General features: G+C 46.5%; 1 protein-coding gene across 3 annotated transcripts; it reads left to right on the top strand.

Annotated features, from left to right (window-relative positions):
• HYKK (hydroxylysine kinase) lies at positions 1 to 25,643 on the top strand. 3 transcript variants are annotated; one of them, XM_006131384.4, is made up of 5 exons: positions 1 to 155; positions 2,763 to 3,115; positions 5,144 to 5,286; positions 23,101 to 23,284; positions 25,005 to 25,643. In XM_006131384.4, the coding sequence occupies exons 2-5, from the start codon at positions 2,770 to 2,772 to the stop codon at positions 25,454 to 25,456; spliced, it is 1,125 nt and encodes a 374-aa protein (XP_006131446.2). In that variant the 5' UTR covers positions 1 to 155; positions 2,763 to 2,769; the 3' UTR covers positions 25,457 to 25,643. The 3 variants fall into 3 exon arrangements, with proteins under 3 accessions (XP_006131446.2, XP_006131448.2, XP_006131447.2); XM_006131386.4 differs by lacking the exon at positions 1 to 155 and adding an exon at positions 167 to 332; XM_006131385.4 differs by lacking the exon at positions 1 to 155 and adding an exon at positions 167 to 423.

Raw genomic sequence — 25,643 nt, 5'->3', positions numbered from 1 at the left:
GACTGGGAATGAAGAGCTGCTCTTTGTACAAAGGCAGGGCTTCTCCAGCAGCCAATCAGACGCTGCCTCACACAACTCGCCAGTCGAGAAGAGCTGGGGAGCCGGTGGCGTCAGCTCTGCTCGGCGGAACTCGTCCGGCTCCAGCAGTGTCCGAGGTGAGTGGCGGAGCCGAACCCTTCGGGAGCGGCGCTAGAGCCACTGCGCCTTGCAGCGGGGAGGGAGGGAGGATTCACAAGCCCAGGATCCGAAGTGACGCAACGTCCTGCCCCGAATGCCCGATTTGTGTTTTGACCTTTTCAAGGCACTTTGCTGCTGAAAAGGGAAACCCAGAGGTTGGTTCTAGCTCCCGGATCCTGCTCCCCACGCCCGAGGCTTTGGCTGAGCGCTGTAAGGTTTGGGGCACTCCGCTGTCTGGCAGAGCCGGTGAGTGCCGGAGCAGCGCTGAGCTGCGCCCCCTCGCCTTACCCCAGCCATGCCCCTCGCTGATGGTTGGGGTCCCAGGGCCTGCAGCGGAGTCCACCAGGCAGCAGCGGAACCCCCAGCGGCTAAGTCCTGCAGGGTCAGTAACCAGGACCCGAGAGGCAGCAGGGATCCCCTGGAGCTGGCGGCTGGGACCCCAGGTGGCAGGAGAGGCTACAGGCACTGGCTGGGACCCGTCCCAGGGTGCAAATCAGCCTCTCCCCCACCCCTGCTGCCCACCCTGTGGAGACTGATTCTGAGCTGGGAAGCGTCTTAAGCTGCATTCTCTGAGTCCTGGCAGGGTTATGGCTCCCCCCCGCCCCCCAACCAGGAAAACGGAGGAAAGAACCAGTTTGAAAGATGGAGTAAGCAGAAGTTTGGGCACTAGCAGGTCTCAGGATGAGGGGGCGCTGTATCATAAGATAAGGCAGGGTTCTGGCACAGTTCAGGAATTCAGTTAAAATGGTTTTTGATTCTGTCTAGAGCAGGCATGTCCAAAGTCCGGCCCGCGGGCCAATTGCGGCCTGTGTTCTGGTTTAATACGGCCCCCCAGGTAATTTGGCAATATCTATCTTTTGTGGCCCCCAACGAATCCATATGTATTGAGATGAATACATTGTAAAATCTCAGTTAATATCAATTGATCTAAATCAGTTATAAATATATTTGGACACAACATGTATACTTGGTGTTATGTTCCTGTTCATATTTTTTGAACTTAAAAGTTGACAGACAACCTTTATTACCAATAGTATGTAATGTACTTTACAATGTTCCTGACATATATTTCAGCTTCCTGGATTTTTTTTTCATCTGGCCTTCAGATCTGGAAGGCAGAGTGATTTAACACCTGTTTAGATTTGTCATCCATGTGATGAAATGAAAAGTATGCCGTTTGCAATAAACATCGCATAAAATAGTTAATTTGCATTTAATTTTAATGGTTCAAAGAATGTCAGGCAAAATGGTCGGCCCTCACGCATGTTCACTTCATCGAATCTGGCCCTCTTTGAAAAAAGTTTGGACACCCCTGGTCTAGAGCAAACTGGTTTTTATCAAGAGTGGGTCACTAATAAGATTGTAACTGGGGCTTGGAGAGGATAGTTCTGTGGCTGTAGATGGGCCCTTTGAGAAGCAGTCACTCCTCTCTCCCTCTCTGTACCCAAATGGGTAGTATGCCCTTCAGCCACACCAAACTTTACAAAGTATGAGGCTGCGGACTTCCACAGAATCCAAGATTAATCAAGGCTAGGCTGAGGTTGTGCAGTTGTACCTAACACACACACAAAATTGCATTAGAAAAAACAGAGAGATGAACCTTTTGGGAATGGGTTGGATTCTTTGAATGGTTCTCCTCTTTGAATAAATTGTTGTCTTATTGACACTGAATATTTCTTGATATTGTGAATGATAGTATCTGGCAGAAGGATTGGGTTTACTTTTTACAAGTTAACATTGGTTGAAAGGGTTATCTAATCACGTATCTGAATTTAAAAGCAATAGACTTTTTGATCCCTTTATTTCTTAGGAAATTATTGGTACTTTAGAAATATGCCTGGTGACCTTGTCATTGACTGGTGATATTTTATGTTTATGAATTGTATTAGATAACAACCAATACATTGTTTTATTTCTCAACCAAAAATGAGGGTATACATCAGGCCTTATCATGGAAACTATAGCAAAGGATGAAGTGAGCTTACATATAAAAATAGTGAAGAAAGAGAAAAGATTCATGAATGGTTAAATTTTCATTAAACAGAAGTTTTTTTTCACGAGGGCTGTGTCTACACTGGCATGAATTTCCGGAAATGCTTAAAACGGAATACTATTCCGTTTTCAGTTTTTCCAGAAAAGGAGTGTCTACATTGGCAGGCTGCTTTTCCGGAAAAGCCCCTTTTCCGGAAAAGCGTCTGTGGCCAATGTAGATGCGCTTTTCCGGAAAAGAGTCCCGATCGCCATTTTCGCAATCGGGGCTTTTTTCCGGAAAAGACTACTGGGCTGTCTACACTGGCCCTTTTCCGGAACAGTGTTCCGGAATAAGGACTTATGCCCGAGCGGGAGCAGAATAGTTTTTCCGGAATAGCGGCTGATTTTGTACAGTAGAGCATCGTTGCTTTTCTGGAAATTTAAGGGCCAGTGTAGACAGCTCGCAGCTTATTCCGGAAAAGCGGCTGATTTTCCGGAATAAGTGGCCCCGTGTAGACACAGCCCCTCAGTATAGAGTCTATTTTTGGTATAATGTCTATGTCTGTATTAAAGCACAGACTACAACTGAAATCTTCTAATCTGTTTTCTCCTAGATGCACAATGTCTTCTGGAAACATTCAGCAACCCCAGACTTTCACTAAACCAGCATTCAATGAAAAAGAAGCCACTGAATTAGTTGAAAGGGTGTTTGGATTAAAAGTATCTGCTATCAGATCACTCCCTAGCTATGATGATCAAAATTTTCAGGTGACTATTTCAAGAAGTGAGGGAACAGAAGATTGTGCTTATGAGTGCGTCCTCAAAATCACCAACTGTGAAGACAGCCAGAATCCTGAACTTATTGAAGTGCAGACCCGAATCATGATGTTTTTGAATGCGGAAGGATTCCCTTCAGCAACACCCTATCTCACTAAAGATGGCAACATAATGTCTCTAGAATCATTAGGTGAGAGATTACAAAATCTTCTGAAAAATATCGTCCTATCACTCATACTGTGGCATGAGACTACCAGAAAGAGCAGAAAGATACCACTGAGTATCCCACAGGATTTGTCCCAGTAATAACTGGGCCACATTCTGTTCTGTTTGTTGGTGTAACTCTAGAGCAATGTCACTGAATTCAACACCAGCATAAATAAACAAGTAGCTGGAACAGTGCAAAATATGTGCAATAGTCACGCTCCTTCAGGTGCTCGGGTTTCACAAACCGCACTCTCTGAACTGTTGCAATAGCAATATGTTGTAGGTAACTTCTTCAGGTCCAGACACTACTTCATTCCACTGTCTCACTGAATTTTCTACTGCTAAAATGTGAGCACTTAGGCTTTATTGGTGAAATATCACTTCTCTGAAGAGGAGAGGCTTGGCCAGAAAGGTCACTGCCAGCATATCAGGTGTGCTGTAGAATGACGCAAGGAAGACCAATTGCCCCATGCAAGTGAAATGTCATTGCTTTTAGTCCTAAACTGGCGGTACCATGGTGCAGGGGGACCCAGAACAAAAGGCAACTTTAGGAAGTCTGGATCAGAACAAGTGCAATTGCAAAAGTATTGATAAATGCTTGTGCACCACTGTAATCACTTGTGTGAGGCATGTGAGGTATATTAAGAGTGGTTGAAGTAGTTATAGCTATAGAAGAGAATTTTAGCCTAGCAAGGTGTGACAAGATGCTGGGCAGCAGTAGTTGTATCAATACTCTGATCACCAGTAGAATTGCCCTGAAGTAAGCCTGAGGGATAAAGCTGTGTGCCTATCTCAGAGGGTTGAGGAGAGTTCCAAAGCCCATTCACCTAGAAAGCAAAAAAGGCATTGGAAGCACCAGAGGGAAGATTAGCAGGCCTGAGAGATACCTTCTGTCTCCTGTTTTCTAGGCTGAGGCTATGTCTAGAGTGAAAAGAAAAGTTGAAAAAAGATGATCACAATTTTTTCTGCTTTCGGAAGAGGCTTTTCTGAAATTTGGCCCATCTACACGGGGCCAAATTTCAGAAAATACCTCCTCTTTTGGAACATCCTTTCTTCCTCGTACAATGAGGATTATGGGGATGGCGAAAGAACGTGTCCACTTTTTTGGAAATTGTTCCCGGAAAAGCTCTGCAGTCTAGACAATCTGAATGAGTTAAAGATTGTGTACTTCATGAGTTTGTAAAGGTGGTGGTGGGAGAATGCTGTAAGTAGATTGCATAAGGTGTTTGACCAGATGAAGGTCTCTGAGCACAGCCGCTGGACCTATCTACTTAGGGTATATCTATGCCAGTGTTTCTCAACCAGTGGTACGAGTACCCTAAGGGATATTCGAGAGGAGTCTGGGGGTACGTCAACACAACTGAAATTTGGAGAAAACTGAATTTTTGTTTTAAGTTTTACAGTGCTTTATTATTTTTGTACTTTTTTACATCCAAAAATTTCATTGCCCACCCGGCTACGATTAAGTTGTTTAAACAAATGTGTTGCAATGGTGGGGGGAAAAAATGTTGTGTGTCTGAAAACTGTAGGTACTGGGGGTACTTATAATTTTTTTTAAAGAGGTACTTTATAAAAAAAAGGTTGAGAAACACTGGTCTAAGCTACAAAGATCAAAGCTCCTGCTGTTGATTTTTCCAGGGTTCAAATTAGTGGGTCTAGTGAAAACATGCTAATTTGAACGAAGAGGGGCATTCTGGTCAATTCTGGTAGTCCTGCTTCCACGAGGAGTAAGGGAAGTCGAAGGCAGAATGTTTTCCCTCTGAGTTCCTGTAGTGTGGACAGCACCAAAAGTCGAGTTAAGGTACTTTGCCTATGCAATTAATGTAGCTGAAGTTGCATATCTTAATTCAACCTTATCTCGTAGTGTAGACTACCCCTAGTGTCACCTAGTAAATCAGGTCTTTGAATGATCTCTTATTTCTTCTGTAATAGAAGAAACCTCCTTGCTTTTACTCACAATAATCTGTGGAGTGCATTGAAATAATTCACAATGTATCTATTTGCCTATTAGGTACTGGCTCTGTGACAAAAAAGTACATGGTGAGGCTGCTGACCTATCTCCCAGGTCTGACCGTGGCAACAATCTCTACAAATCCTCACATTTTCTACGAGGTTGGGAAATTAGCTGCCAGACTGGATAAAACTCTCTCAGAGGTGGGACTTCTTGTTTTCAGCATGCAAGTGGGAGTCATCCCTTTCCTCTCTAGTGTCTTATAGTTTTGAAATGCATAAGATTATCTCACTAATTTCAGAGACATTTGCGTAACTCTGCCGCTTCAGAGCTACCTGCAAACGCAGCTGGAGCACTACAGACAAAGAGTACACCAAACATATGGCAGTGGTGTTGTATGTGGCTCTGTAATACATAGCCCTAGCCATGGCTTCCCTATTCTTTCAAGGCATGAAAAGAGAAGATAACCATGTTGTTATGCTTATTATAAGAAGCACCTGGGAACTTTATAGGGGCAAAGGGCAATATGCTGAAAAGCAGCGTGCGTGTGTGTGCACACACACACACACACACATACTCTCACTCATTCTTCCCCCCCCCCCATTTGATGTGTTGTTAACTAGTCCATGGTCTGTGGATCAATCATGGGCGGAAGTGGGGATCTATCAGTCTGGACCAATGCTCCAGTCATGGCCGGACATCCCTGTTCTTAAGGCACAACAGTTCTCCTTTCATAATAGTTCTTTCTCATCAGGATCAGTGGGTTTTGCATCATCATGCTGTTTTTCTGATGAATGTTTATCTCCAGTTCTTTCTCTTGCTCCTTATCTTCTTTGTTCTGCCATGCTAAGCTGGTTTCAATCACAAATATTTTGTCCCAATTAATGAATGCTTGCCTTCTTTCAGAGCTGTTGATTTGCCCACTACTTACTTCTCAATGTGGATATACAGCAATCTTCTGGAGTTTCTACGTCTGTCCTTGGTTTCTCCCTTGAACATCTGGCCTTCATGCTTGTCTCTTACAGCATGTCTACACTAGCCTCCTAGTTCGAACTAGGGGGGGCTAATGTAGGCATTTGAACTTGCAAATGAAGCCTGGGATTTAAATATCCTGGGCTTCATTTGCATGTGCCTGGGCGGGCACCATTTTTAAATCCCCTTAGTTTGAACTGGCTGCCCGCGGCTACACGCAGCAGTCAGAAGTCCTTAGTCCTTAGTTACACCTGCAGTGAGGTGTAACGGTTAATCCAAACTAAGGACTTAGTTCGAATTACTGCTTCACTGCCGCGTGTAGCTGCGGGCAGTCAGTTCAAACTAAGGGGATTTAAAAATGGTGCCTGCCAGGGATCATGCAAATGAAGCCTGGGATATTTAAATCCTGGGCTTCATTTGCAAGTTTGAATGCCTACATTAGCTACCCTAGTTCGAACTAGGGGGCTAGAGTAGACATACCCTTAACCTGCACATTCCTCACTCTAACACCTAACAAGGTGTTTTTTTTTGGGGGGGGGGGTACCAAAATCAACCTTTGTCACAGAAGTAATATGCACATTTGAACAAGGACATCAAATTACAATTTAAAAAAAACAATTCTCATACTTTTTACATATTTCACAATACTAACTTTAAAACTTAAAACAAAATGATAAAACTTTATTCCTGTCTTGGAATCCGCTTTAGACCCAATATTCTGGCCGGCATACCTTTACCAATGATAAGGTAAAATCCTTTCTTCTTTCAGAAAGGGGGGCTGGCAAAGAACACTGAGGCACGTTACTTTACATAAAGCTACATGGCTATGAAGTCCTACAAATTTGTGGCCATTTAGGACTCCCATCTTTGTCACTATGCTGCATATGGTAACCAATTGCCATACCTTGGTGAAACAGGGTTAGAACTTGAGTCGTCCTGCTTGGACTGAGCTGTCCCCTCTGCCAGCTGCCTTTACCTCAAATAAGAACATAAGAATGGCCATAGGGGGTCAGACCAAAGGTCCATCTAGCTCAGTATCCTGTCTGCTGACAGTGGCCAATGCCAAGTGCCCCAGAGGGAATGAACTAAACAGATAATGATCAAGTGATCTCTCTCCTGCCATCCGTCTCCACCCTCTGACAAACAGAGGCCAGGGACACCATTCCTTACCCGTCCTGGCTAATAGCCATTAATGGACTTAACCTCCATGGATTTATCTAGTTCTCTTTTAAACCTTGTTATAGTCCTAGCCTTCACAATCCATAGTTTCCATGGCTCCTCTATCTTATGTCAAGCAGGTGCAGTACAGACTAGCCCATAGAATAGGGGAGCCATAATTAGCTTCCCACAATCCTGTGTTGAAAGGATCTCAAATGCAAAGTTGAATCTAATCCTTGGCCTTCGGCCATCTTCCTTAGTCCACATAAGTGAATGAAATTCAACAAGGTCCCTCACTCCACCTATGAGTTTACTGTTTAACAGTAGGTCTGTCTGTTATTTTACTTTACATATTAGGGGAGGCATGATGCTCTTGTGCTTAAAACGCACAACTGGGAGTCTAAAGATTGGGGTTCTGTTCCTAGCTCTGCTACAGACTTACTGTGATCTTAGTCAAGTTACTTAACCTCCCTGCCCCTTTCAGTGGACTGGAGAGAATGGTTCTTTCTTCCCTACTATACACTTGAGCTACTAAGTTGTATATATAAATGAGTTCCTTGAATGGCCAGGACTATAGAAATGCAGAAGACTTCATAATGATGCACTCAAACAATAGAGATGAGATTCTCTCCTCCATTCTGGCCCATTAATACAGAGTTAAAGGATCCTAAAAGCCTCTGTTCTGAGGAGTCTGTTTCTGAGGATCCCCTTATAAACTCTGCTGTAAGTAGTATGGTGGGGGGATGTAAGGCTCAGGACAAAACCCCCTTCTGTCCCAGGTCCACTCTATCTCTCCTCCCAAGGCCCTGCTCTGCCTCAGCCCTTCTTCTCCCAAGAGTTGCCAAGATCCAGCAAGACAGAGCAGTGGGGTGGGGAACATTGCTGCTGGGCCTCATGTACCCCTAAAGCATGGAGTCCCCAAAGTGTGGCACCTAGGCAGAGCCATCCCATCCATATGACAGTTTGGGGTGGCCCTCCCAGTTCCTGAACTTCAGAGGGTCTGGAGCAGCTGCCTCAACCATCCTATGGATGGGTTCCAGGGCAGCCCTGGGGATTCTCGGAGGGCCTGGTTCAGGGCAGCAGCAAGAGTGGGATACCCCCATGCTCACCACAGCAGCTGTAACCTGGCAGTCTGTGCCTCTCCCAGCCCACTGTGCTCAGCTTCACCATAGTGGCGGGAAGCAGAGTGGCCAGGCCCTAGGGCACTCCACTTCCCACTGCCATGGAGAAGTGGGGTGCAGCAGGCTGGGAAGGAGTGGTGGAGTGCAGTGGAGCAGGCTGTGGTAAGTATGGGGGGAGGTCTACTCCTGTTGCCACCCTGTGCCAGGCCCACTGGTAATCCCTCAGATCACATCACTCAGGGGAGGGGGCTTTGGCAGGAGGAGGACTTGGGTAAGGAGTAGAGTGGGGGCAGGGTGGGGTTGGAGCAGAGGCAAGGCAGGTGGGAAGGCACCTACAGCAGGCCAGAGGCCCTGGGCCCTCCACTCTCTTAGGGATGGCTTTTGGTCTGGGTAAGTTTCCAAAACCATCCTATGGAAAGATGGTACTGTTGGTGGGAGGGGGGACAGGACTTCAGAATGCAGTAGTGTGAAGATTCTGGGCAATGCTGCATCCTACAGGGAAAGGCTGGCTGGGTTATTCTAGGGCCTCTACAACCGCTGGGGCAATCAAGGAACAGGAGGGTACAAAAGTTGCATAACGTTACCCTAGATCTTTATTGCATGGGCTGCAAACTTTAGGCAGCACCTCACAGAATTTCATTCCACGAGTCTTTCTTACTTAGAGATAGTATCATTTATTGGACCAGATTCTGTTGGAGAGAGAGACATGCTTTTGAGTCACACCGAATTCTTCCTCAAAGCCCTGTTATTCACAGGAGTTGGTCCAATAAAAGACATTACCTCACCCGCTTTGTCCCTCTAATATCCTGGGACTGATACGGCTACAACTACATTTTCTTACATACATACTTATTTGCCTGCTACATCCTTTGGTTATGGTCTGTAATTTTGATGACTGTTTAAAGGAAATATGTGCCTTCACAGTTTTTTAATGACCGTCGTATTTTGAAGCATATTTCATGATGTTTTCAGTTCGAGGAATATTTTTCTTTGAACTTTCATAGTGCTGAATTGAGTAAGAGTGTCTGCTCTTTAATAAGATTCCAGTAGCTCAGTTATTTTCAGTTTTAATATATCCAGAATTAGCATTCCAGATTGGATTAGACAGGACTGAGTCATATATAATGTGTAACACGGTGGATCCTGGAGAAGTCATTTTGCAACACCCCTTGAAAAATTTACTTCACCTCCACCCTCTTAGCTTCCTCTCCCTCTTTTTTTAATTAAAAACTGTTCCTGCTCTTTTTTTCTCCCAATGGAAAGATATACAGGCAAATTCACTTATGTCAACTAATGAGAACATCCTTACTTTGTGCCTGTTAATTGATTTAATTTGGCTTACAGCTGAAAAATAACTATAGAAATTATCAACTATGACCACAAATCTCAAAGGGTAGCTGTGTTAGTTTGTATCTGTAAAAACAAACAGGAGTCCGGTAGCACCTTAGGGCTCATCTACACAGCAAGGCTAAAGCCAAATAAGCTACACGATTTAAACTATGTCAGCTGCGTAGCTTAACTCAAAATAGTTTCAGCTTTTGGCACTGTCTACACAGCAGGAAGTCTGAGAGAGCACTTTTCCTCCAACTTTCCTTACTCTTCGTTACAGGAGTCGGAGTAAGAAGCCCTCCAATTTGACATTATGTCAAAATCGCTGCTTGTAGTGTAGATGTGCACTATGTTACTTTGGAATAACGTCAGTTATTCTGAAATAACACTGCTGTGTAGACGTACCCTTAGGCTATGTCTACACTGGTGGGTTCTTGCGCAAAAACTTGCCGCCTGTCTACACTACACGTGCGTTCTTGCGCAAGTAAATCTACAGCATAGCGTCAGAAAACAGGGCTCCTTGCGCGAGAGCGCTGACGCTCCCTATCAGGAAGAAGCCTTCTTGCACAAGTGTTCAAGTGGCCGGTGTAGACAGGCAGCCAAGAGTTTTTGCACAAGAACTGGCCTCACAGGAAAAAGGCCAAGTGGCTGCTTGGATGCTCTGTACCTGCACTCACAGCTTCTTACTTCCTGGTTACCGGACGCCCCCCCTTAAAGCCATACACAGCCTGCAGATGCCGTGTGGCAGCAGCAGCACAGCCAGCAGCTCCAGCATGCAGCTCTGCCCTGCTGCACCCACGAGCCCCCCAGAGGAGATGTCTGCTCTAGAGGGACATCCCCGAGAGCCTGCACCCTCCTCCCAGCAGCCACCCCAGGGCTCCCAGGAGAGCTGGAGGGGCACCTTGCTGGTCCCAGGCAGAGGTGGAGGCACTTCTGGACCTGTGGGCCAACGAGGAAGCCCGCTACGACACCCGTGCCCATCACTGCAATACAGACATTTTTAGCTGCATGGCCCAGGTGCTCTCCCAGCAGGGGCATCCGGCCCGGACCCTTGAAAAGGTGAAGGTGAAGGAGCTGTGCCTGGGCTATGTCCGGGCCACCAAGGGCCAGGGGGCAGGAGCCAACACTTGTCCCCACTACAACTGCCTCCACACCGGCCTGCGTCCCCCCCCCAGTGACCAGGCCACATGGTATGGAGGATGAGGGAGACAACCACAGCAGCACCGTCACCCTGCACCTGGAGCCAGTGCTGAGCAGCCAATATGTCTCCCAGGCTTCATCTGAGGCCGGTGAAGGATCCTCTGGTGAGTGTTGCGCTTCTCACTTGCATGGGTGGATGCCCAGGGGGGAGGAGGAGGGAGCGTCACTCAGGCTGTTTGAGCTGCACGCTGTGTAACAATACACAGCACGTGCCACCTCGTGCAGCCTGACTCTGGCATGTGGACGCTCCAGGCAGCTCCAGGGCACACCTGGGATCCTGCTGCTTGCACACATCCTGACTGAGGGGAAAGAGGGGTGCCAGCAGGAAGCAGCCAAGACCCCAAGAGCTCAGGCTAGACCCCACACTTCCCGAAGGATGCCACACACAGACAGTATGCAGCCATGCCTGGCCGTGCGACACAGCAGCTGCTCCCGGGGAAACCGCAGCAAGCCAGCCCTGTGAGCACAGCCCCCACGGAATCCCTCGCCTGCTCCCAGTCCCTAGGCTGCCCCTGAGGGAAGCCCCTCGCTGCGGCCACACGCTTCCCTGGGCTACTTGTCTGAGGGCTAGCGGGAGGGGGAGCACGGAAGCGATTGGCCTGGCCCCATGGCCGCTTGAGTTTTGTTGCAAGGACGGTACACTCTCCAATCACTCTGTCTCTGAGGACATCAATTGACAGGGGTCTAAGACCCCAGACCTTGTCTGCCATACTTGTTCCCATGCAATGTGGGGATTTATCTAGCTCCTCTTTAAACTCTGTTAATAGTCCTAAGCCTTCACAGCATCCCCTGGCAAGGAGTTCCACAGGTTGACACAACACATGCCAAGTGGCCAGATCACAGACAAGGGGTCTTCAGTCACAGTGATGTCTCCCAAGGGGTTACAATCCATGGAGGATCACTTTACTCCAGGGGGAGTCCTGTATGCAAACATACACACAGGAGACCGAGTGGGCTCAAGCCACAGTAGTGTGGTGTCACGGGGCACAGGGACAGTGTGGGCAGGGCTGCCTGGCCACCCCATCATTATCTCTGTTCTCTGCAGCAGGACCATCCAGGAGCGAGGGACCCAATAGCCCTGCGGCAGCGGCAGCACCCCCAACCTCCCAGGCACCAGTCCGGCAGGCCAGGTAGCAGGACCAGCTGCTACGTCGGCATGTCCAGGCCATCGAGAGAATTGAGGCGGCGGTCACCAGAAAAATTGACGCTGACCTGGAGTGGTTGCAGCAGGCATGGGGGCAGTTTCTGCAATAGTGTGACCACATGTGCGACATTACCACCCTGATGTCGCACATCAGTCAGGCCGTGCACTATGGCATGGCCTTGCCACATCCACCTGCCCTCCCTGCCATGCCCACGCCCCCTCCTGCCGCCGCCTTGCCCCCACCTGCTGCACCCTGTCCTGCCCCGACCCAGCCTAAAGGCCAGCGAGGCCTCTGCCCCTGCAGAGGCACTGGCAGGAGCCACCCCTCCCACCAGTAGCTCTCCCTCCCAGTTCAGAGGCCCCTCCCACTGCTCACCCTTCTTCCCTGTTAAAACAAATAAAAGTTTTCTGATGTTTTAAGAAAAAACTGGGTTTGTTTTGTTTATTGGGGGGGAAGGAGGGAAGGAAGGGTTGGGGATGAGAGGGAGATATAGATGGGAGGTAGAAGCAACCCTACTGTGGGAGAATATGTCCTTCAGGGTCTCCTGGATGCGCACCCCATCGTGGTGCACCTGTCGGATGGCGGCTGGGTGGGGCTGTTCAAATGCCCAGCCCTCGGCTGCCATCCGCTCCGGGCGAAAGGCCTCCCCCTTCAGCTCCCCGATGTTGTGGAGCACACAATGTGCTGCCACAACCTCAGCCATGTTCTGCTCACGTATCTCGAGATGGGTGAGCAGACAACGAAAGCACCTTCAGCTGGCCAAGGCCACACTCGACCTGGTTGCAGGCCCGGTTGAGGTGGTCATTGAAACCTGCCCGGCCGGGGTCCATCCGTCCTGTGTAAGGCCGCATCCCACACAACAGAGAGAGGCATGTGGACATCCCCAACGGTAAATTCCTGCTGGGGGAAGAAAGTGCCCACCTCATCATGTGCCCTGCCGGACCACCCCACATACGTGTCTGTGAAGCAGCCATGGTGGTTCGTGAGGGCCTGGAGCACGACGGAGAAGTACCCCTTCTGATTGATAAAATGGGCCGCTCGATGTTCCAGGGCACAGATGGGGATGTGGGTCACATCCAGAACTCCCCTGCAGGTGGGGAACCCAAGGGCAGCAAAGCTGGCCACTATTGCGTCCACGTCCCGAAGGCGGATGACCCTCTGGAGTAGGATGTCATTGATGGCATGGACAACCTGCAGAAGGGTGCACAGAAACACAGGGAATGCACCAAATGAGGCAGGGTAGGTGCATGATCCCTTGGGGGGGTGCCTCCCCGCCCGATGTCCTCTGATGCCCTCTGTCCCCAAACACACCAGGGCCCCTTCACCCCATAGGGCCCCCCCATACCAGGCAAATATAACTTAGATAGGGCCACGATAAGGTGGGTGCATAATTGGCTGGATAACCGTAGTCAGAGAGTTGTTGTTAACGGTGCTAAATCCTGCTGGAAAGGGATAACAAGTGGAGTTCCGCAAGGGTCTGTTTTGGGACCCGTACTGTTCAATATCTTCATCAATGATGTAGATATTGGGATAGAGAGTACGCTTATTAAGTTTGCAGATGATACCAAACTGGGTGGGGTTGCAACTTCTTTGGAGGAAAGGGACATAATTCAAAATGACTTTAGCAAGTTAGAGAAATGGTCAGAGGTAAACAGGATGAGGTTTAATAAAGAGAAATGCAAAGTGCTCCACTTAGGAAGGAACAATCAGTTCCATACATACAAGATGGGAAGCGACTGTCTAGGAAGGAGCATGGCGGAAAGGGATCTAGGGATCATAGTGGACCACAAGTTGAATATGAGTCAACAGTGTGATGCTGTTGCAAAAAAAGCAAATATGATTCTAGGTTGTATCAACAGGTGTGTTGTAAGCAAAACTCGTGAAGTCATTCTGCCGCTCTACTCTGCACTAGTTAGGCCTCAGCTGGAGTACTGTGTCCAGTTCTGGGCGCCACATTTCAAGAAAGATGTGGAGAAATTGGAAAGGATACAGAGAAGAGCGACAAGAGTGATTAAAGGTTTAGAGAACATGACCTATGAAGCCAGGCTTCATGAACTGGGCTTGTTTAGTTTGGAAAAAAGAAGATTAAGGGGGGGACATGATAGCGGTTTTCAAATATCTAAAAGGGTGTCACAAGGAGGAAGGAGAAAATTTGTTCCTCTTGGTTTCTGAGGACAGGACAAGGAGTAATGGGCTTAAAGTGCAGCAGGGGAGGTTTAGATTGGACATTAGGAAAAAATTCCTAACTGTCAGGGTGGTCAAATATTGGAATAAATTGCCAAGGGAGGTGGTGGAATCTCCCTCTCTGGAGATATTTAAGAACAGGTTAGATAGACATCTGTCAGGGATGGTGTAGGTGGAGCTTGGTCCTGCCTTGAGGGTGGGGGGCTGGACTCGATGACCTCTCGAGGTCCCTTCCAGTCCTATTATTCTATGATTCTATCACTACCCATTGGGCCTGAGAATCTAGCCTGCTTTCTATCCATCTTACAGTCCATTTATCCAATCCATACTTCCTTAGCTTGCTGGCAAGAATATCGTGGGAGACCGTATCAAAAGCGAAAGTCAAGGTATATCACATCCACTGATTTCCCCATGTCCACAGAACCAGTTACCTCATCATAGAAGCTAATCAGATTGGTCAGGCATGATTTGCCCTTGGTGAATCCATGTTGACTATTCCTGATCACTTTCCCCTCTTCCAAGTGATTCAAATTGGATTCCTTGAGGATCCCCTCCATGATTTTTCCAAGGGCTGACTGGTTTGTAGTTTCCTGGAATGTCCTCCTTCACTTTTTTAAAGATAGGCACTACATTTGCCTTTCTCCAGTCATCCAGGACCTCTCCTGATCTCCATGAGTTTTCAAAGGTAATGGCCAAAGGCTCCACAATGACATTTGTCTACTCCCTCACTACCCTAGGATGCATTAAATCCAGACCCATCTATTTGTGTAGGCCTAGCTTGCCTAAATAGTTCTTAATCTGTTCTTTCTCCACTGAGGGCTGCCCACCTCCTTCCCATACTGCATTGCCTAGTGCAGTAGTCTGGGAGCTGACCTTGTCTGTAAAGACAGAAGCAAAAAAAGCATTAAGTACTTCAGCTTTTCCCACATCACCTGTCACTAGGTTACCTCTCTCATCCAGTAAGGGCCCCACACGCTCTCTGATCATCCTCTTATTTCTAACATGCCTGTAGAAACCTTTCTTGCTACCCTTCACATCCCTTGCTAGCTGCAATTCCAATTGTGCTTTTGCCTTCCTGATTACTCCTTTGCATTCCTGAGCAATGTATTTATACTCCTCCCTAGTCATCTGTTCAAGTTTCGACTTCTTATAGGCTTCCTTTTTGTGTTTATGCTCACCAAGGATTTCCCTGGCAAGCCAATCTGGTCGCCTACCATATTTGCTTTTCTTACTGCACATTGGAATGGTTTCTTCCTGTGCCTTCAATAAGGGTTTTTTAAAATACTGCCAGCTGTCCTGGACTCCTTTCCCCTTCATGTTAGCATCCCAGGGGATCCGACCCATAGCTGTCCTTTTCTCCATTCTTGTTGCCTCAGTGGGGTTATAGGTGTCCTGGTCCCCACCTCTGTCCTTTCGTTGCCCCCCTGTAGTTATTACCTATCTATATGTTTTAGAAATGTCCATCTATCTGAGAGTCTGTTTGCTCTTTTTAGTGTAACTTAAATCAAAGTCTGGATTTGGTTGTGCCAGAACAGGAAGTGCCTGCAAAGTGCACACCAGTTGGGAGTGCACCAAGAATGTCATTCCTTCCACCCATTCAGCAGAGCCACACAGCTGCAGACCCAGAGGCTCCCTGGGCGGGGCCACATGGCAGGTGACTGCCCACCCCAGGAGCAGCTGGGAAGCCACCACGGCTGCTGGATCTTGGGCTGCTGTGCTCAAAATAGCACCATGGCCCGGCTCCAGTTCTGGCACATGAGGCAGCCACCTGCTATGTGGCCCAGCCCCTGGGGGCATCTGGGACCTCAGCTGCTGGAGCCAGGACTGCAGTACTAAAAATAGCACTGCATCCCTGGATCAAGTCCTGGCACAAGGAACCTGCTGCCCCATGTGCCAGGACTGGAGCTGGGGTCGTGGTACTATTTTTAGTACCCTGGTCCCGGCCCCAGCTGTCCTTGGGCAGCCACCTGCCATGCGCCCCTGCCCTGTGTGCCGGGACTGGAGTCGGGCCATGGGACAGCTGCTTCTGGGCTGGGGTCGCAGTACTATAAATAGCATTATGGCCCTGGCTCCATCCTCGGCACAAAGAGCAGCTGCCCACCATGCTGTCTTGCCTGGCAGGTGCAGGTGTCAGGATAGCAGAAGGCAAGGAAAGGAGAAGGTGGGGGTGCGGAGAGGAAGGGGCTTGTGCTGAGGGGAGAGGAGGTGACCAGATCAGGAGAAGAAAGGGGAAGACACCAACTAGGAGGGTGGAGGAGAGACAAATGCCAGGGGGTCAAAAGAAGACAATGAGGGGAAAGGGCAAGAGGAGTGGGAGTGGGGAGGAATGGGAAGATGTCAGTGGGAGTAGGAGAGGGGAGGGAACAGGGTGATGTTGGGAGAGGATAGGGAAGGGGCAGTGGGGGCAAGAGGAGGGGGAGGAGTGGGTGCTGGGAGAAGAGGAGTTGAAAGGAGGGTTGGGCATGAGGAAGGCAGGAGTTGGAGCAAGTCCTGTGTGAGGGTGCAGAGGGGAGTGAAGAAAACTGGGGCAGATGGTGGTGAGGGGGTGGGCACCAGGGAGGAAGATGGCAAGGGGGACAGGTATTGAGAAGGTAGGGGCAGTGAGGGAAGGGGTAGGAACCAGGAGGCTGCAGGGTGACTGTGGGGGTGAAGCAGAAGGGCAGACATGGGGAGGAGAATGGAGGGGAGCGATGGGCACCAGAGGAGAGAGGCAGGGCAGGTAAGCAGAGGGAGGGATTAGGAGAGGGGATGAGGAGTGAGGCTAGAGGAAGTGTGGGCAAAGGGGGGAAGGGCAGGAGGATGGGGAGGTGAGGCAAGGAGGGCTGAGGGGAATGAGAAAGGCAGGAGCCAGGACAGCAAAGGAGTGTGAGGGGTGGGGGGTGGCAGCAGCAGCAGGCACCAGGGAGGCAGATGGGGTAAGGGGAGGATAGGAGACATGGCAGCAGAAGGGAAAATGGAAGAAGTCTATATGAGGGATGTAAGTGACTAGTCCCTCGCAGGATAGGCAGCATGTGAAGTGCCCCTTCACCTGTGAGCAGTACTGGAGCGTGGAAGGCAGGGACCCTGGTTAAATTACTTGCTGGGCTGCTGGCTGGGGGCCACCCAGGTAAGGTTTCCCAGCCAGAGCCTGCCTCTGGCACCCCAACCTCTCCCTCTCCAACCCTCTGCCTTCTCCTGCACCCCTACCCGATATAACCCAAACCTTCTGCACCCCTGCTTGAACCCCCATACACCTTCCCAAACACTGCATCATTTCACGAGGAGTAACGGTAGTTCGAACTAGGAAGCCTAGTTCGAACTACCTAGTTCGTGCCCCGTGTAGCCGCGCGGCACGGGGTTCGAACCAGCGGGGTTTTAAAAATGGCGGCTCCCCGCTTATGCAAATGAAGCCCGGGAAATTCAAATCCCGGGCTTCACTTGCAAGTGCGGTATGCCTAATTACCCCGCTAGTTCAAACAAGCAGGGTAGTGTAGACATACCCAAACAGACATACGGAGGTGGACAGACAAACAGACACACGAACTTTCTCAAATGTGAAGTAGATGTGAAGTAGACATCCCAGAAGCTCAAGTGGCTACATTTTTAAAATTCATTTTGACCTGATTTTTTTTTATAGCAACGATTTGAATGAGGCCCAATTGACAGTGGTAATGATTGGTACACTTCGAATAGGACAGTTGTGCTAATGTGTGGACCTTCATGACATTTCCCTCAACGTGCTGCTTCTAGCCAAATAAATTTTAAACATGATGAAATGCAAAGTAAGGTCTTCCTTTCAACTTCGATTTAACCAAGTAATGAAGGCCAATAAATCAGCTAGTAATTGAGTTTCTGTTACGTAAAAGAACTTTGCATATTTAGTGCTTTGCATTAATCTCTGCTTCTCATGCTCTGGATAAAGACTTCAGATAATTATGCTACTGAAAGATTATTTATGCTACTGAAAGATTATTAAAAGAGCCCCTGGTGTTTAAAAAGTTATGCAGTTGAAACCATTTAAATAGAAAATCTGTACTCAGAATACATCCTCTGAAGCAGATGATCAACTTTCATGGAGAATGGGGAAAAATCTGTGTGCCCATAAGTGATGAAACTTCAGTTATAAGTTTAATTTGTTTAAAAGGAATACATTTCTTCTTGTCACTCAAGGGACACACAAAATCCATGATTATGATAGCTGACAGATAATAAAGAAAAAGACATTTTCCTTTTTTCCCATTTTATTTCTTTGTGCCTTTGATAGCATTTTGTGTAGTAAATTTAGCTGTTTCCCCTATTAGATTATCTGTTTGCTTGTGTGAGTCTTACAGAGACACAGAAGGGAGAAAAACATTTTTTGAATTGCAATATGTTATCATAAAACAAGCATTAGCAGGGGATACTGATAGTTGTAGAACCTGAATATCTTGCATTTTAAAACTGACTTGATTTCACACTGATGGTGTCCCTCTCTCCTGAGCAATTAATCACAGAATCATAGAATCTTAGGACTGGAAGGGACCTTGAGAGGTCATCGAGTCCAGCCCCCCGCCCTCAAGGCAGGACCAAGCTCCGTCTACACCATCCCTGACAGATGTCTATCTAACCTGTTCTTAAATATCTCCAGAGAGGGAGATTCCACCACCTCCCTTGGCAATTTATTCCAATATTTGACCACCCTGACAGTTAGGAATTTTTTCCTAATGTCCAATCTAAATCTCCCTTGCTGCACTTTAAGCCCATTACTCCTTGTCCTGTCCTCAGAAACCAAGAGGAACAAATTTTCCCCTTCCTCCTTGTGACACCCTTTTAGATATTTGAAAACCGCTATCATGTCCCCCCCTTAATCTTCTTTTTTCCAAACTAAACAAGCCCAGTTCATGAAGCCTGGCTTCATAGGTCATGTTCTCTAGACCTTTAATCATTCTTGTCGCTCTTCTCTGTACCCTTTCCAATTTCTCCACATCTATCTTGAAATGTGGCGCCCAGAACTGGACACAGTACTCTAGCTGAGGCCTAACTAGTGCAGAGTAGAGCGGCAGAATGACTTCACGAGTTTTGCTTACAACACACCTGTTGATACAACCTAGAATCATATTTGCTTTTTTTGCAACAGCATCACACTGTTGACTCATATTCAACTTGTGGTCCACTATGACCCCTAGATCCCTTTCCGCCATGCTCCTTCCTAGACAGTCGCTTCCCATCTTGTATGTATGGAACTGATTGTTCCTTCCTAAATGGAGCACTTTGCATTTCTCTTTATTAAACTTCATCCTGTTTACCTCTGACCATTTCTCTAACTTGCTAAGGTCATTTTGAATTATGTCCCTATCCTCCAAAGAAGTTGCAACCCCACCCAGTTTGGTATCATCTGCAAACTTAATCAGCATACTGTCTATCCCAATATCTACATCCTTGATGAAGATATTGAACAGTACGGGTCCCAAAACAGACCCTTGCGGAACTCCACTTGTTATCCCTTTCCAGCAGGATTTATCACCGTTAACAACAACTCTCTGACTACGGTTATCCAGCCAATTATGCACCCACCTTATCGTGGCCCTATCTAAGTTATATTTGCCTAGTTTATCAATAAGAATATCATGCGAGACCGTATCAAATGCCTTACTAAAGTCTAGGTATATGACATCCACCGCGTCTCCCTTATCCACAAGGCTCGTTATCCTATCAAAGAAAGCTATCAGATTAGTTTGGCATGACTTGTTCTTCACAAACCCATGCTGGCTATTCCCTATCACTTTATTACCTTCCAAGTGTTTGCATATGATTTCCTTAATTCCCCTTTTTATAGATGGGCACAATATTTGCCCTTTTCCAGTCTTCTGGAATCTCTCCTGACTTCTATGATTTTTCAAAGATCATAGCTAAAGGCTCAGATACCTCCTCTATCTGCTCCTTGAGTATCCTGGGATGCATTTCATCAGGACCTGGTGACTTGCTGACATCTAACTTTCCTAAGTGATTTTTAACTTGTTCTTTGTGTATCCTATCTTCTAAACTTACCCTCTCTCTACGTTAGGCACATCTCCAGACTTCTCGGTGAAGACCGAAACAAAGAAGTCATTGATCATCTCCGCCATTTCCAAGTTTCCTGTTACTGCTTCTCCCTCCTCACTAAGCAGTGGGCCTACCCTGTCCTTGGTCTTCCTCTTGCTTCTAATGTATTTATAAAAGGTCTTCTTGTTTCCCTTTATGCCTGTAGCTAGTTTGATCCTTTGCCTTTCTAATCTTGCCCCTGCATTCCCGTGTTGCTTGCCTATATTCATCCTTTGTTATTTGTCCTAGTTTCCATTTTTTATAGGACTCCTTTTTTATTTTGAGATCATGCAAGATCTCCTTGTTAAGCCTAGCTGGTCTTTTGCCGTATTTTCTATCTTTCCTACACAGCGGAATTGTTTGCTTTTGACATTGCATTTTTAACCTTTCATAATGGGCAATGTCTGATCACCAAGTGGCATTGTTTTTACTGCTGCAGTGCTTCTTGCTACATTGGAAGTGCTGTACTAGTACTGTATATTAAAAGCTTTATCCAACATGTTGGGGATATGGAGGGTGGGTGCTGTAAAGTCCAACATTCCAGTAACTAATAGGGAGGGAGTTTGGGTGCAGGGTATGGCCTCTGAGAGGGAGCTCAGAGCATTGGTTTGTGGTACAGGAGGAATTTTGGGGTGCTGGATCCAGGTGGCATTTACTTTGGGTGGCTCCCTGAAAATGGCAACATGTTCCTGCTGTTCCTAGGCAGAGGCACGGTAAGGAGGCTCTGAGTATTGCCTCCAAACACATATCCCACCCCACAGCTCCCATTGTCCATGGCTCCCAGCCAATGGGAGCTGCAGAGCCAGCACTCGAGGCAGGGTAGGGGCACTGCATGGAGCCCCTGTGAATGTTCTTTCACCTAGGAGCAGCAAGGATGTGTTCCCAGAAGTTATGCAGAGCCAGGTAGGAAGCCTGTTTCCCTGCACCAACTGGACCCTATTGAAAATCAGATATGTCCGTTTATAGAGTTTCTAGTTGAAGTGCCACATAACACAGTTTTACTGTAATCACATTTTAGTTTTGATGCAATATTGTGATTTTCATCCATATTTCAACTGTACCAAACCAAATGAACTATACCAAACCAACCTGGGCTAGATCTGCCACTTCATTGTGCTTTTGCACTGCATCACTGGCAAAATCTGACCCTAAAACCATGCAAGCCAACCCAAGAAGACAGTGCCAGAGAGAGAATGATTTTGTAACCTAAAGAATAAGTTTGAAATACGTAGATTCCCTGGATACACAGGATCAAATCAGAGTATACTTGGTTGTTCATCCTTTCCAAGTAAATAAAACAAGATGCAGTTAGTTTACTGTATACAGATCTGATGGGTGACTGCCTGTGTTGAGTGGACATTAAAGGTCCCGTGACACTTTTTATAAGCCTAGAGCTTGCACTGTTGTACAGTATGCTGAGAGCCAGCTAGTTGGCAGGGTCTATCCCAGAGGTGGCTAAATTGTATCCACTTTTGGCAAGTACCTGAAAGTTCTGTCTCTTTTACACTTTCGCAGCTCTTGTATGTACAGCTTATGCCAAAAGAAGTTATTGGATGCTATGCAATTTGAGAGGCATTGTAGAAGACTTATGGATGAAAATTTCAATATGATATAAGATATTATCATCACCAGCACTTCTATTCAATTTTAAAGAATGAGAAATTACTTAAATTAGTCTTTGTTTCTAAAAGATGTGGGTGAGTATCAATGTGCTAAAACCAACCATCTTCCAGGATACCGTTGGTGGTGTTGTCCCGAGAAGCTAGTCAAATCCTGGGTGCTGGGGATGTTCCTCATTAAAGTAGAAATTGATAGTCTGGTAATTTCTGATGCAGGAGGAACCAAAACCAAAAGAAGTAGCTTCTTATATTACTGCACCACACCTTTAAAGAACAGCACCAAAACCCCTCTCTTCAGCTTTTTCCACTGTGCTCACTGCTCAGTTATTTTGCTATTTGCATCTGTTCCTCCCCCTCCTCCCCCCATTCTTGACTATCTTCAATTTCTGTATTGGAGGGGTACTTATGTTAGTCTGAATCTGCATAAAAAATGAGAAATCCTGTGACACCTTATAGACTAACAGATTTATCAGAGCATAAGCTTTTGTGGGCAAAGACCTGTGTTTTCTCTCTAATGTGCATGTATACACAAGGTCACAATGACCAGTGGAACCCTCTCACCTATCTAGTGCTAATTTCTGGGCAGATTCTATTAGGCCAGTGGTCCCCAACCACTGGAGGTTGCCGGGTGCCAGGGGGTGTGGCCGTTCGCCTGCCGGGCACCAGAGGGCGGGGACACTTGTGCGCCCGGGGCTGGCGCTCCTCCCCCCCAAGCGCCATGCACCCGGGGCCGGTGCTCCCCCCCCCCCAAGCGCTGCGTGCCCAGAGCGTGTGCGGCCAATCCGCGGCACTCCCGGGGCCGGCGCTTACCGTGCGCCATGCACTCGGGGCCGGCTCCGGCACCATGTATGCGCCACGTGCCCAGGGCCAGGCAAGCCCGGAGCACTTGGCGAGTGCACACAAATTCCCCCGCGGGCGCCATGGTGCCTGCAGGCACCGTGTTTGGGACCACTGTATTAGGCCTTGCTTCTAGGTGTGAACCTCGTGTGTTTTTGCTGGAAAGGGAAGGGAAATCCTTCTTAAGGGAAAGTTTTAACACATCAGCTTGAATGAGGTTTTAAGTCGGATCATCACAAAGTTTCATATGGTATCAAATGACTGTAAAAGCAAAGCCCCCTCTCTATGGACTTGATCCAAAGCCCACTAAAGTCAATGCATCCCTACTGACTTTGTTGATCATTGGATCAGACCGCTTCTACATGGTAGCAGAGCTGTTGTATAATGGGTTTTTTTTTCTTGTTTTCCTTAAGAAATTCGATCATCCATCCATAAAAAGTTTGCATCGAGGGAAATTCATTTGGAACTTGGCAAATGTTCCTCTTCTAGAGCAGTATATTCATGCTGTGGGCCAGAACAGTTATTGTGAAGTTGTGGAGCAAGTTATTCAGCAATTCAAAGAGAAAATACTACCTAAGCTAAGCAATTTTCGAACCTGTGAGTATTTTAGTACAATTATACTGTAATGTAATGCAAGGCATTTTTAAAAGGGAATTGGAATGTTTTTAAGAGACGGCAAGTTCAAGGCACTATAGGCAGAAATTATTTATCCACAGGACATGTAAAAATTTTCCCACAATGCACCATGAGCATGTGTCAGAAACAGGACTAGGAGAGGATCATCTCAAAGAATGAAGGGGGAGTTCAGTCTCACTTGTTGGCCTTCTGCTGAGACTGCCACCTACAGTGAAGGTTTTCATTATGTAGACACTAAATTGTAGAAACAAACAAAGGCTAACTCATTTAATATAGCTGCAGGGGGTAGCTAAGTTAGTCTGTAAAGGATAAACTTAAAAAACAGCAAATGGTCTGGTAGCACTTTATAGACTAACAAAACATATAGATGGTATCCTGAGCTTTCGTGGGCACAGCCCACTTCTTCAGATGACCAGAGTTTAAACTCCGGTCATCTAAAGAAGTGCTCTGTGCCCACAAAAGCTCAGGATACCATCTATGGGTGCAGGAAATTCCAATCCTGGCTTCATTAACAATTTTGATATGTCTAATTTACATCCCTCTTTCGAAAGAGGGATGCTGTCCAGATATAGCCTATATTTTTGTTAGTCTATAAAGTGCTACCAGACTATTTGTTGTTTTTTAAGTTTATCATTTAATATAGGCCACCAGACAGCTGTCAGATAACAATGTTTATGAAGACGTCTGTGTGATCTCCTGTGTTTGGAATGCACTTAGCATGTTGTGGGTGCTACCACAAGTTAAATAATAAATTACTATATCATTGCCAGTTGCCATCTAGTCTCCTATTATATAGGATTAATAAAACTGAGGTTCTTAGGAAGAAAGGAGACTTGGCAAGGCATGTTGGATTATAGCAATATTGTCATGTCTATTAGGAGACAGATCAATATTTGTATCCATGTATAATCTGAGTATTCACATATGATGTGGAAATTTAGTGCATATTTTCAGTGTAGATTTCTTAAGAAAATGAAAAAGCTAGAATAAGGCTTCTTCTGTTTATAATAAACAAAGAAGATTTACCCTTAATCAATTAATTATTTTTTTTGTGGAAAATAAAATGAAAAATGTACATTCTTCATTTAAAACATAGCTCTGGGGTAGGGTGGCTCAGAGCCAGGGCAGTCCTGGAGGTGGGAAAGGCGCCTCCAGCAAGCCCCTTTCACTTGCCTGGTGATTCTGTCTCTTTTCTGTATGGTTTTATGAAAAGCAGTCTCATTCCTGGCACAACCAAACCCATACTTTGCTTAAATTATGATAAGAGGTAGCTATATACTGAATTTGGTGGTCCTAGCCATAACACAGGGTGAGAAACCTTTTTTGGATCACTTACCCTAAAAAATCAGTTGGGGAGGGGCACATACAAGTGAGAAGCAAAAGGAAAAAAACCATCACTGATGTGGCCCCTGACTAAGAAGAAAGACATTCCCCACATACACCAGAGCCTTGGGGGCCCCAGGCTAGTAGATTTTATGTGTTCCAGCCCTGTGGGAAGATGGCAGGGGGAGAGCTGCAAGCTGGCGGCCACATCTGGTCTCTGGGCCTTAGGTTGCCCACCCCTGTTCTAACAGTTTAAGAAGAGTTCTTGAACAGACTAACAGACACACAGACAAACTCTCCAGTCTATAGTATATTATTATTTATACATAATACTGTTTCAATTTTTTTCTGCATTTAGGTATCAATCATGGGGACCTTAATGACCACAATATCTTGTTGGATTCCAACCCTGCTTCGCCTGAGAATCCACAATATACCGTGTCTGGTATTTTGGATTTTAGTGATATGAGTTATGGTTACTATGTATTTGAATTAGCAATAACTATCATGTACATGATGATTGAGAGCAAGGATCCTCTCCGTGTGGGAGGGTATGTTATTGCAGGGTTTGAAAGCATTGTACCATTGACAACAGAGGAGAGAGATGCCCTGTTTCTCTTGGTATGTTGTAGATTTTCTCAGTCACTTGTCATAGCCTCCTATACTTCCCTCTTGTATCCTGAAAACAAAGAATACCTAATGATCACAGCAAAAACTGGACAGAAGCATTTATTAAAAATGTTTGACACAGGCCAAGAAGCTGTAGAGAAGGTTTGGTTTGAGACTGCCAAAGCATATATTAAACATTGAACCTGTGTAGCTTTCATAACTGTATTACAGATACTTACTAGTAAAGATGCATCTAACAATTTAGGTAATTGTACAATTTGTATTCACTTTGTTTTTAAAGTAATTTTAAGATAAATTAATCCATTGAGAATATTTTCATAAATGTATCAATGCCTCTTTTAATGATTAAAAAAACCTCAAACAACTA

The sequence above is a fragment of the Pelodiscus sinensis genome, chromosome 14, assembly GCF_049634645.1.
Source record: "Pelodiscus sinensis isolate JC-2024 chromosome 14, ASM4963464v1, whole genome shotgun sequence".
Lineage (NCBI taxonomy): Eukaryota > Metazoa > Chordata > Testudines > Trionychidae > Pelodiscus > Pelodiscus sinensis.
Note: the sequence above shows the minus strand (reverse complement) of the source record. Positions and strands in the feature narration are given on the sequence as shown.

Excerpts from the sequence above, each read along its gene's own strand:
- HYKK (XM_006131384.4), top strand. The coding sequence starts at position 2,770 with ATGTCTTCTGGAAACATTCAGCAACCCCAGACTTTCACTAAACCAGCA. Across the intron at positions 3,116-5,143 it reads AATGTCTCTAGAATCATTAG|GTACTGGCTCTGTGACAAAA; the intron begins GTGAGAGATTAC and ends TTTGCCTATTAG. Across the intron at positions 5,287-23,100 it reads TGGATAAAACTCTCTCAGAG|AAATTCGATCATCCATCCAT; the intron begins GTGGGACTTCTT and ends GTTTTCCTTAAG.